Source organism: Syngnathus floridae, chromosome 15 (genome assembly GCF_059516105.1).
Source record: "Syngnathus floridae isolate MCC-2025c chromosome 15, RoL_Sflo_1.0, whole genome shotgun sequence".
Classification (NCBI taxonomy): Eukaryota; Metazoa; Chordata; class Actinopteri; order Syngnathiformes; family Syngnathidae; genus Syngnathus; species Syngnathus floridae.
The window spans coordinates 5375123-5400072 of record NC_142427.1 but is presented as its reverse complement, the minus strand read 5'-3'; the positions used below and the strand labels follow the sequence as shown (position 1 = coordinate 5400072).

At 43.2% G+C, this 24950-nt stretch overlaps 1 protein-coding gene across 5 annotated transcripts in view; it reads left to right on the top strand.

Annotated features, from left to right (window-relative positions):
* Nucleotides 1–24950, top strand: part of sptbn2 (spectrin, beta, non-erythrocytic 2) — a 28972-nt gene continuing 4022 nt past the window's right edge. Inside the window, exons 1-36 of one of the 5 annotated variants that reach the window (XM_088398234.1) lie at nt 1–451; nt 5474–5669; nt 13537–13688; nt 13851–14024; nt 14115–14206; nt 14325–14405; nt 15092–15207; nt 15394–15506; nt 15632–15819; nt 15887–16004; nt 16075–16233; nt 16318–16620; nt 16722–16875; nt 16968–17362; nt 17447–17710; nt 17793–18004; nt 18583–18720; nt 18803–19022; nt 19094–19630; nt 19960–20162; nt 20240–20330; nt 20406–20552; nt 20626–20889; nt 20965–21189; nt 21425–21514; nt 21653–21931; nt 21992–22122; nt 22217–22421; nt 22507–22881; nt 22955–23199; nt 23264–23402; nt 23482–23566; nt 23660–23856; nt 23956–24083; nt 24186–24261; nt 24656–24730. In XM_088398234.1, coding sequence (XP_088254360.1) covers nt 5513–5669; nt 13537–13688; nt 13851–14024; nt 14115–14206; nt 14325–14405; nt 15092–15207; nt 15394–15506; nt 15632–15819; nt 15887–16004; nt 16075–16233; nt 16318–16620; nt 16722–16875; nt 16968–17362; nt 17447–17710; nt 17793–18004; nt 18583–18720; nt 18803–19022; nt 19094–19630; nt 19960–20162; nt 20240–20330; nt 20406–20552; nt 20626–20889; nt 20965–21189; nt 21425–21514; nt 21653–21931; nt 21992–22122; nt 22217–22421; nt 22507–22881; nt 22955–23199; nt 23264–23402; nt 23482–23566; nt 23660–23856; nt 23956–24083; nt 24186–24261; nt 24656–24730 — 6528 coding nt within the window. In that variant the 5' untranslated portion in view covers nt 1–451; nt 5474–5512. Of the gene's footprint in view, nt 452–579; nt 710–5473; nt 5670–8191; nt 8777–13536; nt 13689–13850; nt 14025–14114; nt 14207–14324; nt 14406–15091; nt 15208–15393; nt 15507–15631; nt 15820–15886; nt 16005–16074; nt 16234–16317; nt 16621–16721; nt 16876–16967; nt 17363–17446; nt 17711–17792; nt 18005–18582; nt 18721–18802; nt 19023–19093; nt 19631–19959; nt 20163–20239; nt 20331–20405; nt 20553–20625; nt 20890–20964; nt 21190–21424; nt 21515–21652; nt 21932–21991; nt 22123–22216; nt 22422–22506; nt 22882–22954; nt 23200–23263; nt 23403–23481; nt 23567–23659; nt 23857–23955; nt 24084–24185; nt 24262–24652; nt 24731–24950 lie in introns of those variants that run through there. The other 4 variants (XM_088398232.1, XM_088398233.1, XM_088398235.1 and 1 more) reach the window with 4 other exon arrangements.

Sequence of the window (24950 nt, the reverse complement as noted above, 5' to 3'; positions counted from 1 at the left end):
AGCCGCTGTACGGGAGCGCAGGCAGCGGGAGCGCAAGCGAGGTTCGACCCGGGAGCAGCGTCGGATGCTCGGCTACGAGCTGCTGCGGATATCCGCCTCGTACCTGCCTCTCATCAGTTATGCCCCCTGGGCGGACCGATTTCATGTGTTTCAGCTAGATTCCGAAAAGGCCAATTTTGGGGGTTGCCTTTATAACACGGCGAATTGATAGCAAGCGCGCAGCAGATTTTTTTTTCCGCGATGATGCAGATGTAACGGGGGGACATTATTGGCGTCTTTTGGGATTTTATTTTTAACCCATTGTTGTTGTTTTTTAACCATTAGCGCTCGAATTTGCAGAGTGGCACACGCCGATTGAACGCGAAACACGTTTTGATATCGGCTTTGAATTCCATCTTTACGCAATAGGGTACAATTAATACGCACAGCAAAGCAGAAGACAAAACAATAGGTAAGCATTTTCCCCTAATTTTTCATCTTTTACTGGCTTTCTGTCTAACCCACTAATAACAAAGCTAATGAGAGAGGAGTGTGATATCATTCAGGTGACTGCTGTTAGCCCACAGCCGCTATTAGCATCCCATGCCAACAGATAGCTTATCGTCGCCAATATGTGTTTATTTTGCACGATGACAAAAGTAATGTTTTGCACACTGGGGCTCATCTGTTGCTCAAATGCCATCTGCTTAGCCGAGGAGTTCGTCTGTGTGTAAGTAGGAGCCATCAATCAGGACGTCTGTCTCTTTTGCCTTTGTTTGAATCCATGTCAAAGCCTGCCACATAACATGCTGCGTTCACGTCCACACTTTCGAACTGTAGCAGGAGCCCGGTAAGCTACGTTTACCTACGAGTTAGCTTGTCTCATTATTTATATCTTCATTTTTTTGGTCTTTATTTTACCCAGTGTCGGGCTTTCTTAAGAGTATATTATGATAGGACAGATGCATGCTGCCTGCATGCATGGCATAAACACCAGGAACGCATCAGCTATAAGATGAATTGGCTACTGATTATTTTTAAGTGCAGTATTTTCTAAACTTTATCGAGTACGTTTTACTTTGGAAATAATCTCATGGCACACCGCCAATCAAAAATGTGACAAAAGTAAACACTGCATAATTCTATACATTCTACCAGCTAATATAAAAGCATTGATTGTGCATATTCCAACCAACTTAATTTGTGATATATCATATGCAATGTCAAAGCCGTTTTAAATCATCTTGGTTGCTCAATATGCATGTGTATTGATGACTTTTGATTGCCTTTCTTGCCCAAACCCTTGCGGTGTCCACACAAGAGAGTTGTCTTTATGATTGTGGTTTTCAATACATTTCCCCATACACACATGAGAACTTGTCTGCGCTTTTAGGCAAGCTAGTAAAATTAAAGACAGTCAATTATGTGGTGTGAATAGAAAACTTGTGTTTGTGTGGAGTTTTTTTTAAATTGCCTTGTCCCTTTTTCATCCTGAGTTGCTATCTACTCCTTTTGCATACAAAATACTGTCGCATATGGGAAATGTTTACACTTGTGTCTCCATTTCTCTGTATTGCTTATGAGTCATGTTACAGCCGCTGGCATGCTTGCTTTTATGGTTTGATTTCACACATTATTTTTACAATTTTACTACATTTCCCATCATGCCCATTTCCAGTAAGAATTGAAGAAGGCCACTAGAGGGCCACATGTCCAATTTTCCACTCATGACAGTAAATCAATGCTAACTGAAGGAATTCGTCTCAAGGCAGATTTAGTTATCTGATGGTAGACAACCACATGTACTGTGGTAAATAATTTACAGTGACCCGTTGGATATGTGGCCGAAATGGTGTGTACTGTACTACAAAATAATGTCGTAATAAAAAATTCATGGACATTTCTTGGGTCTGCCGATGGAAAATTTGGTTCCTCTCTAGGACCCTGCAGTTTTCTCCAGTGTATTGAGGTAGCGTCAATATTGTAGACGATGTAAGCAATACTTGAAGTGAGCGTTAAAAGTTGATATATTTAATTTGGTCACACAATTGGTTACTCATTATATCGCTGTTAACATTTGATGCACCCAGTAGAAAGGGAATTGTTTGTCCATTCGTGAGCGGTCCAGTTCTCTTTTCTGGAATATGTTTGAAGTGACATCAGTTTATGATCAGTGAGGATTTGAATTCTGGTTTGAAATGGTTTGACTTAATAGATCCTTATTTGGGTCTTGAGCTGAATAGGTTTTGGCATATGACCATTGCCCTCACAATGCCACTTTTGTCACATTCCCTTTTGTGCCGCATGATTGAATTGACGCAAAAGAGAAACGAATGATGTTTTCCCATTATTGTGTATACAAAGGTGGTTTGCTGAATCCAAGTGATATGTCCGTGTCTGCGTGCGGAGGGCACGGTGGCTTGACTGTTTGATGAATGTGATGCTACAGGTCCACAAAAGAGCCTGCTGTCCTATTCAGCAATGCATTTAGACCGGGATCAGCAGCCTGCGGAGGGGCCTCTGATGCTTACATGCCGCTGGCCGCTTCATGGCTACAAACAGGAAAGGGCCCAACAACTGTCCCAGCTCTCTGCTGACTCTTTCATTATATGAGGCCATTTGTTGGCACAGGCTTTTTACTTATAGCGCTACTTTTATTGTGTGTGCAGGGAGAGTAGAAATGCGTTGAAACTCTCCATGTAGTTCATTTCAATGAGATATGAAGTTTAGTGTTGCTTTCTGTTCCATTGTTGTATTGAGCAGAAACTGACAGTCAAAGTATTGATGGAGCTCATCCAACCATTGCTGATGTCATCTTGTTGTTCATCAGACCACAAACTAGTTGAGACTGAATCAATCGGACTTAGGCGTGTATTCCCTGTTTGCCTCATTTGCGTCACAATGAATCACAAACTAGTTTCACTCACTTGGCAGGTTCATCGATTAAGCAGTTTATTTCAAAAAGTAAACACAGTGTTATCATGCAAGACATACGCACGCCTGACAGTGGGAAAGTGCTTTGGAATTTCAAAACTTTTATCCTTGAAGTTGTACCATTCAAGTGGTTAAAAAAATGTGTGTGACAATCATAATGTGATTAAAAAGAACCTGATATTGGGTTATACAAACGTTGACTTTTGAAATGCAATTGGCTTGTTTCCCACACGCACTACACTGCCCTGGCATTGAATGGGATTTTATTTTGCGTTTGTGTCTACAGTACTGTACTCCAATGTTGGACTGTGGTTGTGTAGCTGGCTGATGTACACAGACCATGCAATGCCCCGCAGGCGACTGATTTGAGGCTCAATTTCTCATTGATTAACGTAGTCGCATTGACAAACAGTCCAGCTGGGTGAGGAGAATGGGCTCACAGAGGAGGAGGAGGAGCGGTAGGGGGTGGGGGTGACAAAGATGGGAGTCGGAGAGGATGGCTCTGCTCGGCGGCGTTCGCCTTGCACCGCTGCACAATAGGCTGACACGCGTCTGTCAGGTCAGAGGATGAGGTTTAGCCCTGAGGCCCCGCAGGGTGGCCCACTTCCCCTTTTGTTTAAGTACCCCATTCGCACTTAATGCACCGGATGAGTACAGCATGAAATAAGACATTAATATTTGTCTATTGCATATGATCACACTGATTTGTGTTGTTATTTTATTTATTTTGTTTATGTGTGTCGATTATGCCTCAAGGAGATTTGCTTTTGTGGAACCCTTTTTATTCAACATCTGTTCGTCACCATCCATTCCTTTATTGGGACAGAGCTGTATTGTTGTGGACTGTGCATCTGATACCTCCTGGAGGTTATTTTGGAAATATTGTCCTCAAGAGGTTCCTGCCTGGTTACCCATAACAACAGATGTAGTTGTTAATACTACTCTTGTTCTCGTGTGCACTGTTGGAGCCTTGTGTGTCCAAGTACTGAACCGGCCCACATTGTTCCAAATCCTACTCCACTTCTCCAGTGCAGTATATGGTTTCATGCTGAGTGGGTGGATTGACTGTGGATTTTTCCAGGCAGTGTGTGGTAGTAGTGATTGTGACGCTTGTGGTAAGCATAGTAGGTCGTCCCATTTGTGTGTGCGTGTGTGTGTGTGGGAGGATGAGCAATAGGTTGTATCATAGTAGGTCAGGGGGATTGTTTGTCTGATCCATTGAGGAGAGATTAACACGGACACTGAACAACCCTTCATACTTGTTCCCAGAACAGGAGTGCCCTGCCCCTCGGTCCGACTGCCTTCAACTCGTTGCCCTTTCAAGACCCCCACCTTCCCTTAACCACACCCACAGACACATTTTCATGGACTCTGAACATGTCTGAGATAATCACCTTTTGAAATCTGGGCAATTTCGCAGGGCTGTTGTGGCTCAAGTTTGTCAAACTTGAATTTATTGCTTTCTTGTTATTCATATTAATGATGCTTGTCCAATTGCGCTCTTTATTAATTATGTATTTGTGACCCAGGGTTTAATGGGAGTAATGAAATGGTGCATTTTCGGAACCTTAATGCATCCTACGTCGTAGAATGTGATGTGAAATGTTGAGGGGGGTAATGTGGAGGCCGTGTTCTGTCTTCTTCACTAATCCCTGCTTTTAGTTCCTATTCCCAGCCACTACTTAATCTCCAGCTAATAAGATTTTAGAGCTTTTCTTTGATTTTATATGTATGTATATAGCAGGTTATATATATATATATATATATGTATGTATGTATGTATGTATGTATGTATGTATGTATGTATGTATGTATGTATGTATGTATGTATGTATGTATGTATGTATGTATGTATGTATGTATGTATGTATGTATGTATGTGTATGTATGTATCTGTTATAGCGCTCTATATATTGTAGCTATATTGTGTGCAGCTAATTTTTATCGAGGGGGTGGAGTCTGTGGGCTTCTGTCGCTAGAACACAGGCACTATATAAAAATGAGCTGCTGTTTGTATGCCTCATGCTATTAGACAACAAATCAAAGGATGATGGATCATCTTCTTCCATCCTGCTTTGTTAGAGATAACTTATCTCTATATCTCTATTTTGTTTTCCGTCACGCAACAAACTGTTATTATTGAATTGACCTGTAATGGACATTAATCTGAGCAATGCTCTTAAATAGTGGGGTTTAATCCTTCACAGATTTCCAAATGGGTATTAATACACCAAGGGTGGCATTTGGGTGTGCATACTTCTTTTTTGTCTAATTCTATTAAGCGGCTGATGTCAAATTTATGCATTGAGTGAAAGTCCGTTGGCTTTTTCAACAAAGTTACACAAATATTGTGTAATTTTGATTTATCATAAAGACAACAAAGACACAGTGGCTTCTGACTCAAAAATCAAATGCCTAGTCTCATTGCATAAGCTCTGGCAGTAGGTTGTACCGGCAAAGCTCCAATGTGATGTGGAATATAAAGCTGTGCAGCTGTCATCTTTTATACAATAGCCCCCACTTCCCGAGTGTGCGCTGACTTAGTCTTGTCTGACTTTAGGTTGGATGAATTTTCCTCTCGCCTGGACGCCCGGACACCATGAGCACCATCTCGCCCACAGACTTTGACAGCTTGGAGATCCAACAGCAGTACAATGACATCAACAACCGCTGGGACCTGGCGGCAGAGACCGAATGGGACAACGAAAATAGTTCGGCGCGCCTCTTTGAGCGCTCGCGCATCAAAGCTCTTGCAGGTACCAATTTAATGAGTCTGAATTTAGTGTGTAAGACGAAAGTCGAACAGTCACTTTGGGACGGGGGTGGGTGGGGGGGGGGGGGATGTCAATAAGGACTTGCTGGGTGGCTTACACTTTCTTCAAACACTGACCTTATCTTTGTCGCCATCACAGTCTAGCGCTAGCATGCAATCCATCTTGAACTAATAGTCTTTGATTGGGTTGCAGATTACATGACGTTTATCATCCACATTTGCTTTGACTCAATTGTGATCCGGAGTGTACCCTTAGTTAAGGCTGATGGGATCACTTGGGTTGCAAAGTCTGGCTCTCAGTGGCTCCAGCTTTGAGACGCATGAAGATGCTATTTGAAATAAAATACAAAAAAATCACTTGGGCCGTTTATTTAAATGAGACCAGCATTTTAGTGAAGCGTTTCATAAGTGTCCCAACTAGTTTAGTTGCTTTTTCAGCTAAACGTGCACAGACACAAGTCATTGTACTGGGACTGACTGCTTTTGTATTTGAACATTAGAAATGTTTGGCATAAAGCTACAAAGAACGGGAATGACGCTGAAGGAAACTATCAAAGGCTACTAGTAATCGGAACAAATCCAATTAGGTACTAACACAATTCCGTGTGGTCCAAGAGATGCAATTTTGTCATTATAGGGCATGACAGAAATAGATACAAAAGAGGGCCATGTTAGAGAGAGACCTGCACTTCCAATACACTACATTGTAATAGATAGAGAGACCTGCACTTCCAATACACCACATAGTAATAGAGAAATAATGTTGAGTCTCAAAGGTATCACAATTAAAATACCTAGTTGCAGAAACTAACCTTTAAATTATTGTTCAGAACGCATATCATGCATATAGAATTCTGAGTTTTGAGGTTCCCCAAGCTTGATGTGTTCAACATGCAGTATTGAGGAAAACCCAGCAGAGGGGAGCAAGGAAGACCCAGAATTCATGTCAAATAAGACTTTTAATATGACTGTCGAAAAACAAGGACATTTCTTCCCTCAGAGCCCATCAAACACAACATCCATCTCATGACGTGACGCCAAGGCATTATATCATAGCTGGCGTGTTATTAGAGGAAGCTAGAGGGCTCTTCTACTCAGCTTTTTTGTCACCTGCCTGAATCATGACACCAAAACAGTGTGCAGTCTAACGTGAATACTTGTGATAGCATCTCGGTGGGACAAGTACAGGCTCGATGTACACATTCTTTGACATGCCGCGGTAAATATTCCCCCCGGGCCAAGGGTCCCGCCTGCCTTTTGCAACTTACAAGACTTGCATCCTGTGTACACTTGGCACGTTTTTGTCTCACATTCAGACCTGTGGATCCTTTCCTGTTGAATAGCTTTTATGTCTTAATGGATGAGACCGCTGTTTCATGGAGTAGCTCATTCATTCCTGCCTTCTATCTGCACCCATTGTGTGTCCGTCCATTCACCAGACCACTGCAATCGTGAATTATTAGTTTTCTCATGCCTCCTGCCAGTGCTTGAACATACAGCTTTCTCTTTTCTCTGTTCATTGCTTTTATCAGGAAGAAGCATGTTCTGGTTGAATCTCATTAGTCTCTTCCCCGCCGCCACCCCACCATAAACACGCCGTCACATAAGACCCGTGGCAGTTCATTTCCTAATGAGAGCAAACCAGATGCTCCTTGCTCATCAGGACATGGATAATAAAAAAAACAAACAGTCCCTTTTAACTTTGCCCCCTGACCAGACCAAAGGCTGCTAAATTCAAAAAGGCCATGACCCAAAGTCCTCGTGCTCTTTATAAACGTGTGTAATTCTTTGCACATGTAGGCGCATCGTTCCTTATTGTTTCTTCTAGTCATCATAGTCATACAGAGCTGACAGTTATAATTGTGCTTTGAGTCCCAAAGAGTAAATGACAGTGCTGTGAAAATGGAAGCAGACATACAATGAGCTATTTCTGTATTTGTCTTTATCTAGCAGAACATCAAATGATTTCATTACGCTTGATCTGTAATTGTTTTAGCAAGATAAAACTCGTCCACTTTAAACCTTGCTTAATAGGTTTCCTGAAAGGAAGGCATCATTTAATATTAGGACAGGAAAGAACTTGCCAAGGGGCGAGCCCTCAACAACTTCCTCCATGTCTCAAGTGTTTTTATCATGTATCACTGCATTGTCCTGAGGAACACACAAAAAAAGGAAGAATAAATGTTATCTTAGAAAAGAGGAAGGAGGGAAGTGCAGCTATACGCCAGATAACACACTTGAGCGTTTGTGCCTTCTTGGCAGACCCCACGTCTATGTTCCACGGAATTAAGGTGGCCATGACCCATCTCTATGTTCCACGGAATTAAGGTGGCCATGAGTAATCTGCCTCCGGTTACACGGTGCAAAGCGCTCGTAATGGTTTAGTCCGCCTCAGCACCTCCCCCTTCTAGTCTTGTACCCGCCATTCTTTGGAAGCTCCTCCCTTAGAAGCACACCTTATGCAAATGAGACGAGGAGGGCACAGCAGGCTTTGTTTACACAGCAATCCGACCACAGCCTGTTAGCCTTTCCTACAGTGCACTGCTCCAGCAAATGTGAAGAGGACTTTGTTGGGAGGAACGGTTGGTCAGGTCAGTGTTCCTTTTCTGGAACCACAAGAGATTGCAATCTTTTTTTTCACCTCCACATGAGTGTGAAATGATTCACAGGAGGAGGTAAAACAGAGACTATATTGTTCTAGAGATTTTTATTTTTTCTAAAGTCAAGACACCCCCCTTGCGTTTTCATTGGACAAGGTCGGATTCCAACTTTTTGCCTTAACTGATTCAACACATGAGGATTTAGAGGAAATTATAAACCAAGACCTTGTGGATATCCTAACGGTTGATCTTCTTTAGCCGTTGAAAGGATTTGATGCAGTCTTAAAGTGGCAAGGTTTTCCTTTTGCCGTGATATGCAGGAGAGCTCACATTTATAGTGTATCGAAGAGGAATTGTTTTGGAGGGAAAGCCATCGAAAAGGCCATGGAATGGGAGCACAGAGACAGAGAGCCCTGCTTGTCTCCTGCAGCATTTGTCAATCAGGTGCAATACTCAAATATCCTGGAAGGAAGATTTAAACAGCTGCAAGGTGAGAAAAGTCTTTACAACCTGCTAATTTGAGAACTGCTTTTTATTTTCATTTAATTTATTTTTCTAAATCATGGATTTGTGCCAATACACACACATTAAGCTTCTGCTCAGTGTCTAAAGCAGGGCGGGCGGCAGTGTGGCACCTGATTACTAGGCCACCTGTCCTGAGCTTATTACAATGCATGACTCTGTCTATGCCGTGAACACACATTGAAAAGCACTGACCAAAAAAGGTTTCAGTTTTCTATATATTAAGGAGCATTGTTTTACACTTTGAATGGATTTAGAACGGGCTGTACTTGGATGCGTAACTGTACATACCCACGCCACAGTCACACGTCTTATGAGTAACTCTTACTTGTATTTCCTGTTTGACTGCACTTAAGGCTCATTCTTGTGTCACTCCTTCAGCCGTGTGAATTCATGATATGGAATAGATTTGTAGATGTACATAGTTTAGTGTCTGAGCCGCCAGCTCTGTTATTTTGGACATGCAAGTTTCCTAATGTTTCAAGCCTTGGATTGAAATGTGTTTTTAGAAATCGTGTATTAGTCGTTGGTGGTTAAATGTGACTACAGTGGTCAAGTAGATGATGAAACCATTTGAGCAAAGTGTTAAACTAATATTATGTCTTGATAACGTGATGCTGTAAAAAGCAAATTTCCCAATTTCAAAATAATGTAACCCAAGTACACAACTCGACTAAGTCAAAAGCACACACAGCAAGCGCTGACCCCATGGCCCATAATAATTGAATGATAAACCAAGTAACTGATTAACTACAGTTAAAGTAGATAACTGTAACGAAAGCGTGAGCCACATAGTTAAATTTATGTCTTAAGAAAAAATATTTGTCTATGCGCACTCACACTTTTTCCCCCCAGTAAAGAAGTGAGATATCATGCTAATTTGAATTGAAACATTTTCTCATTCTTTTTCAGAAATTACCGTATGCGCATTATGTGGTCAGTACTTTGTAAAAGTACAAAATTAGACTTTTATTTGAACATTTAGTGAGGCTTGTCAGTGTAATCAGTGTCAAAATGTTGTTTTTGTTCTACTTCCATATACCCACTGAGTTAACTTTCCTTGGACTTTTGAACTCGTGCATAGTGAGGCCTAAATTCCTTCTCAGCATGGTTATGTTTTAAAAAACATGAAATGGCAGCTCATAACCCACACAAAATAAATAAAATTTCCCCCAACTCTGTGAACGGAATGAGACCACACAGCTTCCTTTTGGATTCACATTCTTCTAATAAATGTGCCTAAGCTCACATATTGTATTTTACAGTATTTGTTTGTCCACCATGCACCACTTTGTTTAACGTAAAGTTTTAAACCTCGTCGTTCACTGCTGAGTGTTGCAACTTCATATATGCTCTTACTCAAGTGGCCTGCAGCTGTATCTAAGAGTCACGTTACCTTTGTGAGAGAGTTCAGCAGCAGTAGAAACTGACACAAGCACACAAATACAAATTCCCTCCTTTTGTTTGTACAGTTAGACCAACATTGACAGTTTGCTCATGGAAGTATGTCACGGGAGAGTGTCCATTTTGGAGGCTGAGGGACAATTACTGTCTTGTTGACTGGTCGCTCGTGTTTTTTTGGTCCAAATGTTGTGGCTTTCGAGTTCCCTGTTTCTGCCTGCTCTCCCATGGGATTCGGCCTTGGCCGATCTCTTCCCCCACCCTCCCATGTATGCTTTATCAACTGCAGCTGCAGATGGCAATGAAGCATGACCTGAATGGTACATTGATGCCATGACTTGACAAAGGAAGGAAGGTGTATGCTTCTATAACCGATATCTCGGTGTTATTGGCCTGTGAGCCTCTTCGCAGTTCATAAACAGGAAACGTGTTGCATGTACTTCAAACGGTTGTAAGTGGGGGGGGAAAAGAAGAGTACATACAACACCTCATGTTGCAAGGTGGCAGTTTTACCACAAGCCTACTTTTAGTGGCGGGGTAGAGCGAAGGCTCTTCCGCTTTCATAGTGAGGCCAAGATGCAGCCTTGTGCTACTTTGCAGTTTGCACCCACATTTGCAGTTTCATTTACACACCAATGATTAGCTTGGTGTTAATTGTGTCTCCTGAGACATACGGTGTGGTGTAAATATTCACAAAATCCAGCCCTGGTTTTGTTGTTGTGACAGTTACAGTTAGGTGGATGACATCAAAATCTCGCTTGCCAGAAATCACAACTCGAAGTGTCATTTTTCATGCGGGCTATAAATTTGTGAGGGTTGAGGTTTAGGCTAGTGTTTATCCTTTGGTCATTAAAATAACACGTATCTGGTTTTCCTCAAATAACTAAGCTGAAATGTAAGACAAAAGTCATACTCCCACAGATTTCCTGGTTCCTCCACCATAATCATCTGAGAGAATGACCAAGCATTGAAGCAGATGAAAGCAGACATTTGTTTACCCATTCTTTCTGAGGACATGGTGACCACAAGCAATCATTATGCAAGTTCAGGGTGAGGCGGGATGTCAGAAGTTTATGGGGTCAAGGGTGTTTCATCCCAATACTGACAGAAATCACGATTAGTGAGGGAAAAAGACTTAACAAGGAGAAAAAAAACAAAATATTCATCAGAACTCTTTGATGAGCTAGTTGTGATAGCTAATTGCTTGTTTGACTATATCAGTCTGATAGACTGTCCTCTACTTTCACATCATGTGAAATGCTGCTTACCATGATGAGCTATTTTTAGACAGGGTCACTTTTTACCCTCGGTGACGACACGGACCTAAAGTTGCAGTGTCATGCATCGCAGTAGCGCAATACTCGATTCGGTGTCCGTGTATAAAGCTCCTTTTCAATTGTGAGAATTCAAAGAATGCTTCTTTTTCTCATTTTCCCCCTCACATATGCTGAAGTTTATCTTCTCTTGGGCAACCAGTCAGTAGTTTATCATTGAATGGGGAATACAGTCATGGACTGGCTGCTTGTGTTTGGCCACAACACAAAGGTTTGGCAGAATTTGAACAAGATAGATGCTGAGAAGTGAAGCAGTAAATCTTTGCTCACTGCCACATGTAAGTGTATGGTTGTGCGTGCTTTCAAATGCAATATTTCAGATTTGATGTATTCTGTGGAATATAGCAATGCATTTTTTGGTCCAGAAGAACCTGCACAAGGTTTGTACTCTTCTACCAAAGCAGCTAGTGATGAGCTGTTCAGTTGCCTTGTCATTAGGGAGGGCTACTGTGGCAGCACGTCGTCTGCAAGACTGCTGTCCACTGGTCCGCTGTCTGCACTTCAATGGCAGAGTTCTGTCACAACATGACCCAGCCTATTGAGGAATGTTACCTACTTCAATGTATTCTCATAATATTCCACTTCTTCACTTCCTTGAGCATTCAGGCAACTTTTTGTAAATACATAATTGTACGTACATAAGTAAGGAAAATTTTAAGACAAACCAAGAAAATAAAAGCAAATAAAAAAATAAAATAGCATTTTTAGAAATGTGCTGATAGGATTAAAAAATATATAGTTTGAGGAATTAAAGAGTCCATACTGTTTGACATAGACATCATTTTGCCTCGTGACTACCTCTGACGTTCTAGCAACGACAAACAGCTGCATTCCGTCTCTGTGTGTCACGTCAATAAAAATGACCAAAGTGTGATGTGGCCTTGCGTTTTCACATCGAACCACAAAATGTCAGCGGAGTGCCCAGTTAGTGATTCTTAATAGCAGGCTGAGTTTTCTAAATAGAGGTGTGTCATGTAACAATAAGGGTGTGCCATGGAACACAACAATACTGCCCTTTTGAATTACATTCATTTGCTTCTGCAAAGCTGTGGGAAATTCCATCCTCTTCTGCCTCGCCATTTATTTTACTGGAGTTGATGAGGCTTTTAAATGGTATAACAATCTTACCTCGTAATAGGCTATATCAAAGGAAATGCCACAAAATCTTTTACATTTGCTTTCTCCATTAAGCTGTTGTTTTCTTCTTAGCGGAGCCATTTACAGAACATTTGTAAAAATAATTCGTTGTTTCTTTCTTTTCCTGTAAGTGCTGAACAGGCCTTAAGAGTTCTAAGTGGTGACACTGAGTATTTGAAATGACTACAGACTGATTAATCAGTCATTCAGGGGATAACCGCGATGGCCATCTGCAGTCAGACGATAAAGTGTTAGCAAGATGTTGCATTAGAAATTAGCCACAACCTAGAATAGATTTGTGTGAAAACTTTCAATAAAGATGCTAAAGGAGTTTTTTTTAACTATTACCATTACTTCACTTTGAAAACGTGAAAGAGCTCAAAGAGGAAGCACTTTCATTCAACCTGCAATAGTTCAAGTGCTTCAATATTGCTCCACTTTAGCAAGCATGTGTGAAATTTTAAAATCACTTTTTTTTTTTTTTGCCCTCTAAATTGTCGCTGGAGCGGTTCATTACACAACTATCGTCTTATGTTTCCTCATGTTCAGTGAACTTTACCCTATTGGACTTTTTTTTTGAGAAACTTGCAGCGTGGCAAATTTCATGTGACTTTGCAATACTCAGTATGTTTACTTTGAATGGTCATGCATACAAATAAATGCAATATTTTTATTGTTTTAATGACACTGTGCCATACTAGAATAGCATTTTTAAAAGGAAGGGAGCGCTAATGTCCTAGAAATGAGGCCACCTTGTTAGCTGGTAGACAAGGATTAGACTCTTGATTAGAACCCTGCTCCATATGTCTACTTGAAACATTCAAAACATTCCTCCCTTCTTGTGATTCCTTTCCAGATGAGCGTGAAGCGGTACAGAAGAAGACCTTTACCAAATGGGTGAACTCTCACTTAGGCCGAGTGACTTGTCGCATCGGTGACCTGTACACGGACCTGCGTGACGGGCGCATGCTTATCCGCCTGCTGGAAGTACTCTCAGGAGAACAGCTGGTCAGTATCTCAAAAAAAAAAAAATCAATCTCTGTCCCCCCCTGGCACCAAAAGTGATAAGGAAGGACAGATCATGTGCTTCATTTAATCATTTTTATGTGTGACTTTATTTCTCTCCTGGCATTTACAACCTGGATCTTTTTTGCCTCTGTCGCTTAACAGCCAAAGCCCACTAAAGGACGCATGCGTATCCACTGCTTAGAAAATGTCGATAAAGCGCTGCAATTCCTCAAAGAACAAAAGGTCCATCTAGAAAACATGGGATCACATGATATTGTTGATGGGAATCACCGTCTTACCCTGGGGCTCATCTGGACCATAATTCTTCGCTTCCAGGTAAGGTCAACAATCCCCATTGCCAAAATGCCAAATTCTATCTCGTGCTACGTTGGCACCATTCTAAATTAACAATTGATGTGGTCACAGATTCAGGACATCAGTGTGGAGACTGAGGACAACAAAGAGAAGAAATCGGCAAAAGATGCCCTTCTCCTGTGGTGCCAAATGAAAACCGCCGGGTGAGAAATCAGATGGCGAGAACAGTCATCATCTGTCTCGAATGTTAAGCCATTTACACTACTATGCTGCTGGATGTGTCATGTTAATGATTTATCACGTCTGTCCTGGCCTCTGCAGCTATCCCAATGTCAACATCCACAACTTCACTACCAGCTGGCGGGATGGTCTAGCGTTCAATGCCATCGTACACAAACACAGGTCATTGACTTCTCCTTGTACTCATGCTACTTACTACATTGGTATGTGCAGTGAAACTACCCGTTGTGCGCCCTTTGCATTTTGGGGAGGGGGTATTATAACTTGTTGCAGTGCCATCACACTCCTCAGAGGGGTTTTTATTCAGGTCTTCTCAGTCTGTAGGATGGCAAAAGATAAAAATAAAAGTGGGCGTGAGATGACCTAGATCACAGAAATAATAACCTACTTATTTGATATGTAGAGCCATTCTCGGTAAGTCAATTTCACATCCAGTACGTAATAGAGTTGTTCGAATCGCTTGCTAAGATATCAGTACATTTGTGACAGGCTGAAAACTAAAACTCTGTAATGATACAGTGGTTAAATGTTATTGAAATTTGCTCGCAGTCACTGAAGCATACCTACAGTATATGAAAAAACACTGGCACTACAATTAACATAACTGTTCAAAATATAGAGGAGAGGAGGCAGCATATGATTGAATTGTATGAGTCGTCGCCTCCTTCAATTGGTTATTTTCAATTTCTTGGTTTATCATCAGAGACTAATCGTTTTTTTAATACATTGTAAATTTTATTTCAAGGTCTAATTCTCTGTAGCATAAAAGGTGATGACACATTTCAATCGTCTCTTCCACCCTGCAGTTTGTTGCTATTAAAATAATAATTGTTTCCTGGCCTCTCCAGACCCGACCTGATTGAGTTTGACACCCTGAAAAGGTCCAACGCTCACTACAATCTCCAAAATGCTTTCAATGTGGCCGAAAAGGAGCTGGGCCTTACTAAGCTACTGGACCCAGAAGGTGAGTGATTAAATCCACTACAAACACACAAAGCCTTATGTAATGTGCGTTTCTACTGAACCACTAATTCCGTGGCGGGATTGATGGATTACCAGGCTCAATTATAGTGGAGATGGCGCAACATCACGGCAGTGTCCTCTGACAATCTACTTCAAAATATGAACTCATAACTCTATCTCCCCCCAGATGTTAATGTTGATCAGCCAGATGAAAAGTCCATCATTACCTATGTGGCGACCTACTACCATTACTTCTCAAAGATGAAAGCGCTAGCAGTGGAGGGAAAACGTATTGGCAAGGTTAGCTGCCCTCTCAATTCATTTAACGTTCATACATTTAAATGACTGAAAAGATATATCCAGTCGTATCCATGTAGTTGCCATTTGCTCGGCCAGTTGTTTTAATCCTTCAAGCCTTCTTGCAGGTTCTTGACTATGCCATTGAGGCTGATCAGCTGATCGACAAGTATGAGACCTTGGCTTCAGAGCTGCTGGAGTGGATTGAGCAGACAATCGTGACACTGAATGATCGGCAGCTAGCTAACTCACTCAACGCTGTGCAGAATCAGCTCCAGGCTTTTAATTCTTACCGTACTGTGGAGAAACCACCCAAGTGAGTAACGGAGAATATCTGGTTCTTGGTCTTTAGTACGTTTTTAACACATTGTTTGTCACTACAGATTCACGGAGAAAGGTAACTTGGAGGTCCTGCTCTTTACCATCCAGAGCAAGATGAGAGCAAACAATCAGAAAGTTTACACGCCCAGGGAGGGAAAACTCATCTCTGACATCAATAAGGTATTGCATGCGTTCATTAGTCTTTGTAGTAGTAGTTAGTGTATTGTGTTTACAATTCTTGTATGCGTAGGCATGGGAGCGACTTGAAAAGGCGGAGCATGAACGTGAGTTGGCACTCAGAAATGAACTCATCCGCCAAGAAAAGCTGGAAATGCTTGCAGCACGTTTTGACCGCAAAGCTGCTATGCGGGAAACATGGCTAAGTGAGAATCAGCGGCTGGTGTCTCAGGTAATTCTTTGCAATTTTTCTAGAGCCGCATTAGAAACACATTAGACGGGAAATGGAATTTGATTCATTTTGTTTCATTTTCAGGACAATTTTGGAACTGACTTGGGAGCGGTGGAAGCTGCCACCCGTAAACACGAGGCAATCGAGACGGACATTGGTGCGTATTGGGAGCGCGTGGCTGCCGTTGAGGCTGTTGCCAAAGAGCTGGAGGTTGAAGGATACCATGATGTGCGACGCGTGCTCGCAAGAAGGGACAATGTGCTTCGTCTCTGGGAATACCTCAAGGAGCTCATCGCTGCACGCAGAGAACGGCTGAATGCTCATCGAGACCTACAGAGGTTGTTTGAAGAGATGCGTTACATCATGGACTGGATGGCCGACATGAAGGTACTGATGTGTTTCATACGCTAATTTACCGCGAGTAATTAGCAGTTACACGCTCCTCACTTTGGTAGTTTTGTACCATTGATTGTTTTGTGTGTGTGTAGAGTCGTTTGCAGTCCCAAGACAGTGGCAAACATTTACATGATGTTTTGGACCTACTTCAGAAGCATACTCTCGTCGAAGCTGATATTTCAGCTCAGGCTGAGAGAATCAAAGCAGTGCAGGGAGCTGCAAAACGCTTCACTTCTCATGACCAGGGTGAGGTTAAAATCATTAATTTCACATTCTGTACATTGAGACTATTTTACACTATATTTATAATTGTGTGTTCTTTCCCTTTTAATTACCAGCCTACACACCGTGTGAGCCAGGGCTAGTCAGTGAAAAAGTCGACCTGCTGGGCCAAGCCTATGAGGAACTCGGGCGGCTTGCCGGACAGCGCAGAGAACGCCTGGAGGACTCTCGTCGTCTTTGGCAATTTCTGTGGGACTTGGGAGAGGAAGCAGCCTGGATCAGAGAGCAAGAGCAGATCCTGACCAGCGGGGAGTGCGGCCGCGACCTTACTTCTGCCCTTCACCTGCTCAGTAAACACGAGGCTTTCAGGGATGAGATGGCAGCACGCTACGGCCCGCTGGGTAACAGCATTGCTGCAGGGGAAGCTTTGGTGAACGAGGGACACTTTGGAGCCCCAGAGGTCAGAGAGAATATTAAAGACATTCGTGCGCAGTGGACACATCTGGAAGAGGTGGGTGGCCATCAATGTTCTTTAAATGTACTTAACAAGTATGCCCCAGCAAAACTCAATTAGATTTCTTGTTCTTTTTCACAGACGACAAAACTGAGAGAACAGAAGCTTAAAGACTCAGTGGCCTTGCATCAGTTCCTAACAGATGCCAATGACATGGATGCTTGGCTCATGGAAACTCTAAGACAGGTGTCTAGTCAGGATGTGGGCCATGACGAGTTCTCCACCCAAACACTCGCTCGCAAGCAGAGGGAAGTCGAGGAGGAGATTAAGAGCCACGAACCCCTCATTGAATCCCTGCATGAGCAGAACCAAGCACTGCCGCAATCTTATGCTAAGTTCCCAGAGGTGTGCTTAGTTTGTTTTCCATGCATTCCAAATGATGTAATCTTTTCTGTAGTACTGAATTAACAATTTATTGTCGATTTAGGTGGAGGGCCGGCTCCCTGCTATTGAGGAGCGCTATAATGAGCTACAATCCCTGTCAGTGTCTCGGCGTCAGGCCCTGGAAGGTGCTTTAGCACTTTATCGTATGTTCAGTGAGGCGGGTGCCTGCCAACTTTGGGTGGAAGAAAAAGAGAAGTGGTTACATGGCATGGAGATCCCGACCAAACTCGAAGACTTGGAAGTGGTGCAGCAGAGGTCAGTGTCAAAAACAACAATGAGAACTATTACAGCATTTATTAGTCTCGCAAAGTAATTGAAATAAAACACAGCAATTATACAATCTGATGGATTTCCTTTGCATTATGCGCAAGGTACAGCTTGGAATGCAATGGCGGGCCGTGCAACTGGTACTTGAGTCTTAAAGATTATAACACTGCAATTTCAGAATCCATCAATACTATACAAAAACACAATATAAACAATACAGAGCTGTGCCGCAAACATCATCTGGAGCAGTTTAGAATCAATATTAATCTAATAACATGACAAAAACATGAAAAAAAAATCGATTAAATGCATCATAACTCACCGGAGCTGCTGATTATTAGATTGTTAGATGTGTTTCCTTGTTGAACTTGCTTTGCTCTGACCTGTCAATCAAAGAATGGAAAAATGCTGACACCGTTTTATGCTAGCTGGCCCTTTTTAATTAAACTTTGATTGGTTAAAAACACAATCCCACAGCGCCGATATAATTTTTAAAGGCCAGCTTTAGTGATCCTGAATGTACGAATTTAGTACAGTCAATGAATTGAGTTGTCTTGTGTCTTTAGGTTTGACACACTAGAACCAGAAATGAACAACATAGGGACCAGTGTCACCGATGTGAACCGGGTGGCTGAGCAGCTGCTGACTTCAGACAACTGCAACAAAGACCAAATCCATCAGACACGTGATCATCTGAACAATAGGTTAGAAATGACACACGATGCCCCTAATGACCCAGGCACAAAGCAACACAACATAAATAATTACCATCGCTATCATCCCTAGGTGGAAAGGATTCCAGAAACTGGCTGGTCAAAAGAAACAAGGCCTGGAGTCAGCCCTCAATATCCAAAATTACCACTTGGAATGTAATGAGATCCAAAGTTGGATGAAAGAAAAGACCAAAGTGATAGAATCTACTCAGAGCTTGGGAAATGATCTGACTGGAGTGATGGCGCTACAGCGCAAACTCACCGGCATGGAGAGAGACCTCGAAGCTATCCAGGTATGTAGTGACCTCACTCTTGGAATGTGGAACCATGAAGGAGTTAAAAAGTCTTGTTTGTGTCCTTTCAGGGGAAGTTAAATGACCTGAAAGAGGAGGCCAAAAAACTGGCTAAAGAGCATCCAGATCAAGCAGGGGAGATTCAAGATCGCCTGGCAGGGATACAGCAAGTGTGGGAGGAGTTGAACTCCACCATGAAACGGCGTGAAGAGTCTCTGGGTGAGGCCAGTAAGCTGCAGGGCTTCCTCAGGGATCTTGATGACTTCCAGTCGTGGCTATCCCGCACCCAGACAGCCGTGGCCTCGGAGGACATTCCCACCTCTCTGGTTGAGGCTGAGAGTTTGCTAGCCCAGCACGAGAATATCAAAAATGAGGTGGATAACTATAAGGATGACTATGAGAAGATGCGAGTGGTCGGTGAGGAGGTGACCCAAGGTCAAACGGATGCCCAGCACATGTTCTTGGCCCAAAGACTCCAGGCGTTGGATACCGGCTGGCATGAGCTGCGTCAAATGTGGGAGAACCGGCACAGTCTTTTGGCCCAAGCATTCGACTTCCAGACCTTCTTGAGGGATGCAAAGCAGGCGGAGGCCTTCCTCAATAGCCAGGTTAGAAAAAAACTGCAAAACCAAGGCTTCTTCCTATGACCACAATAGTTCTAAAAATATACAGTCTGAGCTAGCTTTGAGCAAATACTAGACTGCCGGTTGGTGTTCTGAGCGGAGAATCACAATGTTGCAGTCATGAATGAGTAACAAAAGACATGTTAAACGTAGATAATTAGCCAGTTGAACCCAGACAGGAAAAAAAGCATTCCTTTCTAAAATGATGTCTGTAATATGTCTCGGCGTCACTGTATTTTCTGTTAAAGTGCTTGTCAAGAAAGAGCAGAATTAGATTACAGTTCATACAGAACATTCCTTTCCTCTCTTTGTAGGAGTACGTATTATCCCACACAGAGATGCCGGCAAGTCTCCAAGGAGCGGACGAGGCCATTAAAAAATATGAAGATTTCCTCACCACCACAGAGGCCAGCGAGGAGAAGATAACGGGTGTTGTGGAGGCGGGAAGGCGCCTTATTAACGATGGCAACGCAAACTCTGATAAGATCCAAGAGAAAGTGGATTCTATTCAGGAAAGGTTGGCGCATATTTCAAACAGGTCATTTTTCGTTCGTGAAGACATCACCATTTAATGATCTCGCTGTCTTTGACCAGGCATCTCAAGAACAAGAACACCGCCAATGAATTGCTGGCAAAACTTAAGGATAATCGTGAACTGCAGCACTTCCTCCAAGATGGACAGGAGGTATGGATATAGCACATTTGTAGAAATAACCCAAATGAGAACATTGTTGCTTAATATCCTTTGTCTATTGTTTAGCTCACATTATGGATTAATGAGAAGATGCTGACGGCTCAGGACATGTCCTATGATGAGGCTCGAAATCTTCACAGCAAGTGGCAAAAACACCAGGCCTTCATGGCAGAGCTGGCCTCTAACAAAGACTGGCTGGACAAAATCGATAAGGTGTGAATGTAAAATTGCACCCAGAGATGAAATCAAGAATCATTTTCATGCTTGTCACTTTGTCTCATATCAGGAGGGCCAGGCTCTTGTGGCAGAGAAGCCAGAGTTGAAACCTGTTGTTCAGCAAACCCTGGAGGACCTTCAGCGTCAGTGGGAGGAGTTAGAGAGCACCACCCGCACCAAAGCCCAGTGCTTGTTTGATGCTAATCGGGCAGAGCTGTTTACACAAAGCTGCTGTGCTCTGGATGGCTGGGTGAAGAACCTTGACGGTCAACTCCATAGTGACGATTATGGCAAGGATTTGACCAGTGTCAACATCCTGCTCAAGAAGCATCAGGTAGACCACGCTACTGATGCCTTGGTAGTGACAAATAATACTGATTGTCTCACACTCTGTTTTGTGCCTGTGTAGATGCTGGAGCACCAGATGGAGGTCAGGGAGAAGGAGGTGCAGTCTCTGCAATCTCAAGCCTTGGCTTTGTCTCAGGAAGATGCTGGAATTTCTGAGGTGGACGGTCAACAAAGGCGCGTGACTGACAGTTTTTCCAGTCTTCGGGAGCCTCTTAGACTGAGGAGACAGCGGCTACTTGCCTCCAAAGAGGCACATCAGTTCAATAGAGACCTAGAAGATGAAATAGTGAGTTTAATTTTTATATATTGGATTAAAAAAAAAGTCTATTAACAGGATTTCAAAGTCACTTGGTGTTTCGACTGAAGATAGTTTGTGTAAAATCATTGGTGTTATTTCTAGCCTGTTAGCAGGAACGTTGCATCAGTAAACATATTTGTTCACGTTTGTTAATTTTTAAGAGTGCGAAAAATAAAAAATAAATATTCTTCATTCATAATTGACCAGAATGTCATTCCTATAGTTGTGGGTGAAAGAACGGATGCCCTTGGCAACTTCCACAGAGCATGGAAAAGATCTTCCTACAGTGCAGCTACTTATCAAGAAGAACCAGGTATTGTGACGTCAACCTTTAGCATCTGAAATAGGATGAATCATGTATTCATCTATAACTCAGGAAAGATTTTTTCTGACCGTGACCGATCCGAACAGCAGCTACACAAACCGATCTTGTCTTTTTTTTCTGATTCAGACACTGCAAAAGGAAATCCAAGGACATCAACCCCGCATTGATGACATCCATAAGCGAGGAAAGACTCAAAGCCAGGTTGACACAGAGCGACAGTCTGTTCTAGAGGAGCGCCTTGTTGAGCTGAAAGAGCTTTGGGACCAGCTGATTGGCGAGACCGACAAACGCCACGCTCGTCTGGTGGAGGCCAATCGAGCGCAGCAGTTCTACGCCGATGCGGCGGAGGCAGAGGCCTGGATGGGAGAGCAGGAATTGCACATGATGTCAGAAGAGAAGGCAAAGGTGAGACAAAACAAATCGGGCAGACTTCATTGAAAATGCATGTAACTGTTTGCCTCTCAGGATGAGCAGAGTGCTCTAGTGATGGTGAAAAAGCACCAGACTCTGGAACAAGCACTCGAAGACTATGCCCAGACCATTCACCAGTTAGCCAACAGCAGCCGGTTAATGGTTACCAGCGAACACCCAGAGAGGTTAGACAATGCATCGACTGTTGTCTCACACCTGTTTATGAGCAAAGTACACTCCAAACGACTGATTGGCATGCCTTGTGTTTCAATTTGACAGTGACAGAATCACATTACGACAAGCACAAGTTGACAAGTTGTACGCTGGGTTGAAAGACCTGGCGGAGGAGCGCCGCGGGAGGCTTCAGGAAAGACTTCGTCTGACCCAATTAAAGCGGGAGGTGGATGATTTGGAACAGTGGATCGCAGAAAGGGAGATGGTTGCTGGCTCGCATGAACTAGGACAGGACTATGAGCATGTCACTGTACGTTTTATTCCACCGCCGGCGTGTCCTGATGATGGTGCTATCCTATGGAAAATGTAACTGAAATTATTTTTACTTCCCACAGATGTTGAGGGACAAGTTCCGTGAGTTTGCCCGCGACACTAGCACAATTGGCCAAGAGCGCGTGGACGGCGTAAACGGACTGGCAGACGACCTCATTGAGTCCGGTCACCCGGAGAACGCCAGCGTGGCCGAGTGGAAGGACGGCCTAAACGAGGCCTGGGCCGACCTGCTGGAGTTGATTGACACACGCACGCAGATGTTAGCAGCCTCCTATGAGCTGCACCGCTTCCATCAGGATGCCATGGAAGTTCTTGGCCGCGTTAAGGAGAAGCGAGAGGCGCTGCCGTCTGACCTTGGCCGGGATCTGAACACTGTCCAGCATCTACACAGACAGCACAATACTTTTGAAAATGACATTCAGGCCCTCAGCGGACAGGTGACCTGACCTGCTGATAAAAGGCTTTGTGAGTGGAAGACTGACTTTCTCCATTTTGTCTTTTTACCCCAAGGTGAACCAGGTGCAAGATGATGCCGCGCGGCTGCAGAAGGCCTACGCCGGAGAGAAAGCTGATGACATTAACCAGAGTGAACATGCCGTAAGCTCCGCCTGGGAAGGTCTTCTTAAGGCCGGAGAATCCCGTAGGGTGCTCCTCCTTGACACCGTGGAAAAGTTTCGCTTCTTCAACATGGTGCGAGACCTCATGCTCTGGATGGATGGGGTCAACCTGCAGATCGATGCGCATGACAGCCCCAGGTTAGTACATAATGAGTTTCTTATTATAGCTGCTCGTACCTGACTTTGTATTCTCTTGTTGCAGGGATGTCTCTTCCGCAGGCCTGGTCATTGCAAATCATCAAGACATCAAGTCGGAGATTGAGACCCGAGCAGACAGCTTCACAGCTTGTTTTGACATGGGGAACACACTCATCAACAATAACCATTACGCCACAGATGAGGTCATTTTCTCATGCTGTGATTCACTCTTTACAATAAACATTATGACCATGTCGTTGCTCATCACATCTTCATTTTCAGATCCGGGAAAAGCTCGCTCAGTTACAAGAAAAGAGAGACAAAATCAACAAAAAGTGGCAGGACAAGATGGATTATTTACAAATTAGTATGTGACCTCATCTTATTTTTTTACTGCTGGCGATATTTGCTTCCATTGCACAAAGTGAAACTACATTTCTCTCCTTGGCTTGCCTTTTAGTGCTCGAGGTATTGCAGTTTGGACGTGACGCCTACGTCGCCGAGTCTTGGTTGGCCGGGCAAGAACCTCTCGTGCGGACAGCAGACCTCGGCTCCAACGTCGATGAGGTGGAAAGTCTAATAAAGCGCCACGAGGCCTTTGAGAAACTCGCCGCTTCCTGGGAGGAGCGTTTTGTCCAGTTGGAGAAACTTACCACAGTGAGTAGACTAAATTCAAATAATGTTGTGACGTAAGGTTTAACTCCTCAGTCTTGAGGGCTTCATTTTAGAAATGGTAACTGAGTGGGTGTTTTTCAGCTGGAGGAGCAGGATATTCAGAGGAGGCGAGAGGAAGAGGAGAGGGCGCGACGGCCCCCCACCCCAGCGCCGGTGGAGGAAGTGGTGCAATCTGAGGCAGAAAGTCAAGTGCATGACTCAGCTGCCAGGTAAAAAGCAAAGGTTGATTTGTATCAAACATAAAGCCGCGGGTACACAATGTCAACATTATGTTTGCTAATGAGCCTTATCACTCACTTTATCAAACACAGAACCAGTCTGGACCAGACCACACTGAATCAGTCGGTGTCTGTGAACGGAGTACACAGTGACAATGACACGTCACAGGTGAGAGCTTGCCTTTGGTAATTCACATTCAGTTTTGAAAAGAAATAATCGTTAAAAGCAATCAGAAATATACCCTCACATTGTGAATCAAATCATTTCTTGTCAGTAATGCCTGTTTCATTTGCATTCCAGAAAAGGCCTAGATTCTAAGTGTGTCATTCAAACATTGTATAACTGTACTGTCTGCTTTGTCTGACTTATCAGCAATGTCGCGACATTGTTATAAATGCATGGTGGCACGTACATCGTCATCATCATTATCTATGTTTAGATTCCACAATGACTGCTTGTCAAATGTCTACGAATGAGACTACTCGGGAAGACAGCATTGTTTTGTTAGTAAAGACACACTGGTATAATTTTTAACAATGTCCTGTTGCGTTTTTACCAGCAGTCGCTATCGCTATCATTGTCAGTGGGATCAAAATCAGAGGCTAAGCGCGTGTGTAAACCAAAGCAGCCGCAGCGTGTGAGTACCAAGACTTGGTTAGCTTTGTAGCCTCCACTCAGCTCCTGGTCAACCGCAGTGCCATCGCTCTGTCATAAGCATCGCTTTATCATTTTGTCATGGCCTCATGTTTGGCAACTGCACTCCAAGGCATGATTCACATTCATAGATCAAGTGTACATTTGCTCTTATGTATGTGCTCATACTGACCAGGAAACGAGTGAAGGTATATGTGGTGCGA